The 6,881-nt window shown below is 53.9% G+C and overlaps 1 protein-coding gene and 1 pseudogene across 1 annotated transcript; both read right to left on the bottom strand.

The window, feature by feature from the left end:
- Positions 1-373: 373 nt before the first annotated feature.
- LOC125759513 (serine/threonine-protein kinase fray2-like) lies at positions 374-2,239 on the bottom strand. The gene has a single exon (XM_049418381.1). It carries the CDS (start codon positions 2,237-2,239, stop codon positions 500-502), a length of 1,740 nt encoding a protein of 579 aa, XP_049274338.1. The 3' UTR covers positions 374-499.
- On the bottom strand, positions 1,892-3,768 carry LOC125759621 (uncharacterized; annotated as a pseudogene).
- Positions 3,769-6,881: the final 3,113 nt, after the last annotated feature.

Here is a 6,881-nt window from a genome sequence, read left to right as displayed (position 1 = left end):
AAGTTGGGAAGCACCCTGCTGTATCGCGCCATTTGCGGAACTGCGGCTGGGCGCATCTGCACGGCGCGTGCACAAAGGTCTGAGTAGACCGAGGAAGACGACGATCGCAGGTCGTTGGAATAAACCTTGTTTTACTTGTGGTTTTGGCCTGTGTCAGCTACGTTATTTCAGTGGCGACGAAGATGGATCATTACTCCGGTATGATCTTCGGCTGAAGGCGGACGACCAGAAGACATGGGATCTCGGTCACCAGCTTTCGACGGAGCAGCGGGAAGCTGGGGTACGTACCGCACACGTCTTGAAGCCTTCTTCGAGGGACGATGTGAGGCTCGTAGGCGGAATATTGAAGAGGAACGGGCACTGTCTCTTGTGACTACATGTTTATTAACACGGTAAAAATGAAACTCAGCGGCCAAACAGGGCGACACTCACACAAGAACACCAGCACAACGCATCACACTAGCAACGCGGGCGGTCCATGGCTGACTCTGCTAGCGTCTCACACGCGACACCCGCGACTGACACTGGGCGCTCGACACGCTAGGCGGATCGGATGTGTGCTGCCATCTGTCCGGAGACACGGGAGATAGACACTGTGGGATGGCTGACACCTCACATCCCACCCCCTCTTAGGCGACCAAGTCCCGTGGTCGTAATGTTCGGCACATGAAAAAGTCTTGAAAACTGCACAGGGATGGGGCTGGTGACGGGGCTTGTGGCAGTGGCGTAGGTGAGAACTGGCTGCGTCAGACGTCGTAGTCGTCAAACCTTCTGGGCTCACGAATATGACGGCGCGGGCGACTGGGACTATGGGGCTCTTGTTGCTCTTGTTCCGCAACTGTTCGGCACTCCGCCTACTCTGCAGCAGCATGGCCCGGGTCCAGCTTCGTCGAGGACGGCTCCTGCTGCGAGGTCTTGTGTTTCGGTTCCTCCGCCTGTCTCGAATTCGACTTGGGCGCTTCCTGGCGCGGCTTCTCCTCTGGTCTCTGCTACGGCTCCTGCGCCCATCTCGGCTTATGCTTCGGTTTTTTTCTCGGCTGCGGCTTCTCCTTTTGTCTCTACTGTGACTCCGCTTCTCACGGTGGCGATTCCGCGTCTTTTCACGGCTGGGACTTCGTTCTTTCTTTCGGGTCCTGCGTCTTTTCCTCTCCTTGCTGCGGCGGCTTCTGTCTCGGCTACGGCTCATTCTCCTCTCACGACTTTTGCTTCTCTTTTTCTCTGGGCTCAGGCTTCTGTTTTTCGCACGACTATGGTTCCTCTTTTTCTCCCGGCTGTGACTCCTTTTCTCTCTGCTACGGCTGGTTTTCGCATCCCGGCTTCGGCTTGGTTTCTCTGGACTTTCATCTCGTGTCTCCCTGTCGGGACTGACAGTTGACTCTTCGCTGGAGAGTTGTTGACTAATTTGTGCTTCACGCAGTAGGGAACTTGTCTCGTCTGTTGTGGAGCTGGCTGAACAGTGGGGCAACTCCACAGGCTTGTCTTTGACTCCTTTCTCAAATAGTGCTTCATGGCATGCCAGTGACAGCGATGGCGGTCGGTTGTTATCAGGAATGGGTTCAAGCTGTAGTCCTCCAGTAGTGAACTGAGTTGAAGCAAACAAGGGCTGGCTGTGGAGAAATACGGCATTGGCCATTCTTGGGAAGAGTTTCTGAAGACAGAAGAGCGCTGTATTTGTGCTTGGGTGGTGAATTTCCGTGGGCTTTGGTGGCTTCACGATGAGTTCTGCCTGTGCAGCTTGAAACCAGTCTTCGCCGAGGATCAGAGGTAGGGGGTTACGGGGAAGCACTGTCACATCCACAACTGCAGATATGGGGCCAAGTGAAATGGAAGTCGACAGCGTACCTGCTGGCATACCTGTACCTCCTCCCACGACAGAGAGAGGTGGCTTTTTCCAAGGTGTCAAGGCAGATGACGGGACAAGGTCTTCAGTCAATATGGTGATCTTAGAGCCACTGTCTGGGAAGGCGTCGACAGTTCCAACACCTGCTACATGAGCTTCAATGACGGCGCACTGCACGAGTGATCCCTCTAGGCAAGACATGGCCGTGGCATGGGGATGCGTGTTGTCTGGGAGTCGCTGACGCGTAGCTCGGGGTGAAGGGCACCTGGCAGCCAGGTGACCTAACTGCCGGCAATTGAAGCACGTTGCCGTGCTGAGGTCCTGACCACTGCGGTATGCAGGTGCACCATACTGAGCGGTAATGGCAGCGTACTTGGCTTCCTGCTCATGGACGGGCATGTCTGCTATGCGCTGTCGTGGGCGTGAAGGCGTAGGAGTGGTTGGCTGAGGCCTGGAGTTCCGAGGTGGCTGGGCTGGAATGGTGGGTGCTGGCGACCTTGACGAGTAAAACTGATGCGCCTCACGCTGGGGCTCGGCAGGCAACGGTCTGGAATAGGGCTGCATTTGGGCGTGTTGGGCGCATTTGTCCAGACTGATGCACGTCGCCATAAAATCGCTGACTGTAGAGGGCTGGCTAGCAGCGATTGCGGCGATAACGTGCTGCTCACGCAAGCCTTGAAGCAGGTAGTCGATCTTCTGCCCCTCGGACAGATTGACAGGGCACTGTTCCACGAGACGCAATTTGGCGAAGGCGTATTGGCGGAGGTTCTCATCGGCGTGCTGTTTAACCTTCAGGACGCGCTCCTGCCACTCTATGAGGGAGAGCTCTGATGAGAATGTGCTCTTGAGCGCGTTGCTCCACTGCTGCCATGTCACATGCTGGTGGCCAAACGTCAAATGCCAATTCCGAGTTGTGCCCTTCAATTTGCTAGCCGCGATGAGGCGGGTAGTGGCGTCATCCCAAGAGGCGAGTTGTTGCACTCGACGCACCTCGTCAAGCCATGCGTTGACGCTTTGTCGCGGAGATTCGTCGAAGCTCGGAATCGACGCCGAAAGGTCGGGCAATGTCGTGACAACTGTTGAAGGCCGGGGCAACTGCTGCATCAACGCCGCGAGCGCTTGAATAGTAGCGGCATCCAAGGAAAAGTTAGCCGGCGGCGGCGTCTGGGCAGGCGTCGGAGTCGAGTCACGGCTTTCTTGGATGTCCTTGTGTAGGCGCTGCACAAGCTCGTCTTTCGTGCCGGTCGTTTCCAGGCTTCGTCTTTCGAGCTCTTCGCGGAGAAGCTCGACGCTGAGGCGGGACATTGTCGCCGTGTCCAATTCGTGCCAGAGGATTCCGGGCATGGTAACTGTGGCTGGAGTCGAATGCCGAAGTAGGCTTAGCTCCGTCAGAAACGCTCGAACTACGTTGCAGGCTGAGTAGGCCTAGCTGCGTTGCAGAAGTTCGAACGGCGTTTTAGGCCTGGCTTTTGCGAACGGTGCAGCGGTGCAAAGGCTTAAAAGGCTTTTCGTGACGCTGTGACACGGCTTGGAAGGTTCCGCTTACTTGCTAATGGCTTCGGGGCTGAGGTCGAACATCTTCGGGCGAAGGCGGGCTGGACGAGACAGTTGCAGAGGCTCGCCGTCGACTGCGCCAGATGTGAGGCTCGTAGGCGGAATATTGAAGAGGAACGGGCACTGTCTCTTGTGACTACATGTTTATTAACACGGTAAAAATGAAACTCAGCGGCCAAACAGGGCGACACTCACACAAGAACACCAGCACAACGCATCACACTAGCAACGCGGGCGGTCCATGGCTGACTCTGCTAGCGTCTCACACGCGACACCCGCGACTGACACTGGGCGCTCGACACGCTAGGCGGATCGGATGAGTGCTGCCATCTGTCCGGAGACACGGGAGATAGACACTGTGGGATGGCTGACACCTCACAACATGAAGTAACGGATCCCGGGAAGTGCCGCGCCTTGCTGATTTCTTCGCTGAGCGACAGCGTTGTACGGATATTACAAGGACGTAATCCAAGCACCCCGATCAACACCTTAAGCTACGACCAGGTTGTGGAATGTCTGGAAGATCAGTACAACCCGCAAGCTAAGGAAATTGCAGCCAGTTATGCGTTTTTCATGTGGAAGCAAAAGGAAGGGGAGAGAGTGCGAGATTTCATCGCGGAACTCAGGAGGCTAGCCGAAAGCTGCAAAGTCGGTAGTATGATGGATCGTATGTTACGAGATCGCATCGTTTGCGGTATCCCGGACGACGACGCATGGCGTTCTTTGTTGACGCGAGCTACGCTGACCTTGAAAGAGGCCGAGGACTTCGCCAGGGCTTCCGAGAAGGCACAGGAAGACGTCCGTGACATGCAGGAGACTGGCGTGGGCAACGGAAGTGGTACCATGAACGCCCTGCTGCGACTACGACGACGTGAGTCCCGGGCGACGAGCAGCAACCTGGAAAGCAGTCGCCCACTGTGCTAACGTTGCGACGGGCCGCATGATTCTAACGTGTGCCGCCATCGAAACACCAAATGCCGTCTGTGCGGGAGGAAAGGTCACCTGGCCAGGGTATGCCGCAGGAGTCGTTCCCGGACGTCAGGTGCATATGTCGTGGAAGAAGATGAAAGTGAGAGCGAAGAATTTATGCTTGCCTTGGTGGCACACAGTGCGACCGACAGGGACGTCTCGCGGCCTCTCGAGAAGGTTTTGACGTGGGGAGGGCAGGGACTGAGCATGATAATCGACACGGGCTCGCCGGTGAGTGTGATTCCAGTGAGTGTATACGAGAGGCACAGAAGGCGGTGGCCAGCTCTCGCAAAAACTGCCCTGCGGCTATCATGCTTTCTTGGACCCCTACCCGTGATTGGCAAGTTAACCATGGACGTGAAGTCTGGGACAGTAACCGTGACCAGTACGTTAGTGGTGGTGGGCTGTCAAGGACCACTCCTCTGCGGCCGGCGTACAATCGAGGAATTTTCCAAGGCCGGCGTGTCTCTTTTGGAAGCCAACAGCGCTGCGTGTGTAAACTTTGTTCAACAGAATGCGCAGTTGAAAACCCTACTTGACGAATTTTCGCAGCTGTTTGACAACAAACTGGGTTGCTGCGAAGGACGTCCCGTTAAGCTACACATCAAGGAAGGCGCTCGGCCTCGTTTTTGCAAAGCACGGACCGTGCCTTATGCAATGTGTGCCCAAGTCTCAGCAGAGATTGATCGCCTGGTGGAAGAAGGAGTGCTTTCCCAGCTCAGCGTCTCTGAATGGGCAACGCCGGTAGTCCCCGTGGCGAAAAAGAACGGTGACATAAGGCTCTGCGGGGACTTCAAGTTAACGGTGAATCCGGCTACTTACTTGGAACAGTATCCTCTGCCGAAAGTTGACGATAGACACGACACGGTTGTCCAAACCAGAGACGGAAACTCGCGCTGAAACCAAGCGTTCGCACCTCTCATAGATCTACGGGCACGTCGTCGTTGGCCTTTGAAATCATAAAAGCTTTTCACATTAAGTAGAACCATGATGTTTGCATTTCCACCCCATCTATCTGTCCTCATGATTGCGAATATAGCCTGCTTGAAAGTAGTGACAATTATCTGTAATGCCATGATGCGCGCGCACTCGAAATACGCGCATATATTCCTTTCTGCACAATCAATCCAACAGTTGTTAGTCCAGCGCCTGTCCTGTGTTGTCCTTCATCTCGTGTCTTCGTCTTTTTGCGCTGTTTTACAGTGATGCCCCCCGGTAGATACGCCTATGGCGGCCAGCGCTCCTCGCTGGCATCGAGACGCTCCAACCATGGCATCCGAGACTGCGCGCCGGCAAGTTTCTCTGACGGTGCGGAATCTCGGAGGCCATGGTTAGAGCGTCTCGATGCCAGCGAGGATCGCTGACCGTGCTAGCATCGAGGAGACGCCCTAGACGCATTTCGTCTTCCGCTTCGTGTTAGCAGTGTTCTCTGGTGTTCGGGTGTGACGGCTCGTTCTCGGAGTCGTGCAGATTCCACTTGCACCAACGCCGTTTCTCCGCCGCCTTCTCAGAGTTACCAGATGCTGCCGAGCTAACAAGAAAATAATCATCACAAAAGAAGCCCCAAAAAGGCGGCGCGACTTTCGCAAAGAAGCCCAAGAGAAGCAAAAGTTTAATGTATTTTCCCATTCTTCAAAATATTTTTAATTATAAAAAAAGAGCGCCAGACCTGCACGGAAAGTGCAGCACAGTTACAGGGAAAGCTAGAAGAGTGGCATTTCGAGAGCCCGTTGTAAACTCTCTCGGGGCTACTAATACAAGTCCACTAGCAAGGCACCCACTACGTTACAAATCATAGCTTTTCTAAAGTTGGGAAGCACCCACTATGCCATTATGCGTCATTCTGCGGAGAAGCGAGGTACCAGCTACAGATCTGTAAGGCATTATATGCACTTTGTTGATGCGACGGCTGATAACGATGAAGAATTACGGCTGAACCCTCTGTAATGGGTTGGAAGCCTCAAACTACCCACTAGTTACGTAATTCGCATTGGGTGACGCGTGGTCGCTATTTCACTCTCCCACCACGCTATATAACATATATGTTAACATGAGCAAGAGACAGACGGAAAGAACATTACTGAGACCCTAAGTAAATGGATCATGGGGACCTTATCGGCTTCCTTGGCAACCAATGCAAGTGCACTTTCGAGGAACCCACTACGCTATGAATCACGATAATTTTTGTGAAGTAGAGAAGTAGCCACTATGCCATTTTTGTCATTCCGCGGAGAAACGTGGTACCCGCTAAACACGTTCTTTAAGCCATTATGTCATCTTTGTTGATGCTGTGGCTGATGACGACGAAGAATAATGGCAGAGCATTTTGTAATGGGTTGGAAGCATTCAACAACCCACTCGTTGAGCAATTCGCATTGTGTGACGCCTGGTTACAGAATTCGCGTTGTGTGACGCTTGGTTGTTACTTTACTATTCTACGACGATATATAACATATGTTAATGTGGTTCCTTCCCGACATGAAGCCTGTATAGGGTCTTTTTGCAAAGGACTTTCAAG

Source organism: Rhipicephalus sanguineus, chromosome 8, assembly GCF_013339695.2.
Source record: "Rhipicephalus sanguineus isolate Rsan-2018 chromosome 8, BIME_Rsan_1.4, whole genome shotgun sequence".
In the NCBI taxonomy this organism is placed as follows: domain Eukaryota; kingdom Metazoa; phylum Arthropoda; class Arachnida; order Ixodida; family Ixodidae; genus Rhipicephalus; species Rhipicephalus sanguineus.
Note: the sequence above shows the minus strand (reverse complement) of the source record. Positions and strands in the feature narration are given on the sequence as shown.

What these genes read in the sequence shown, in the direction of transcription:
- LOC125759513 (XM_049418381.1), bottom strand. Translation starts at nt 2,239, where the DNA reads ATGCCCGTCCATGAGCAGGAAGCCAAGTACGCTGCCATTACCGCTCAG.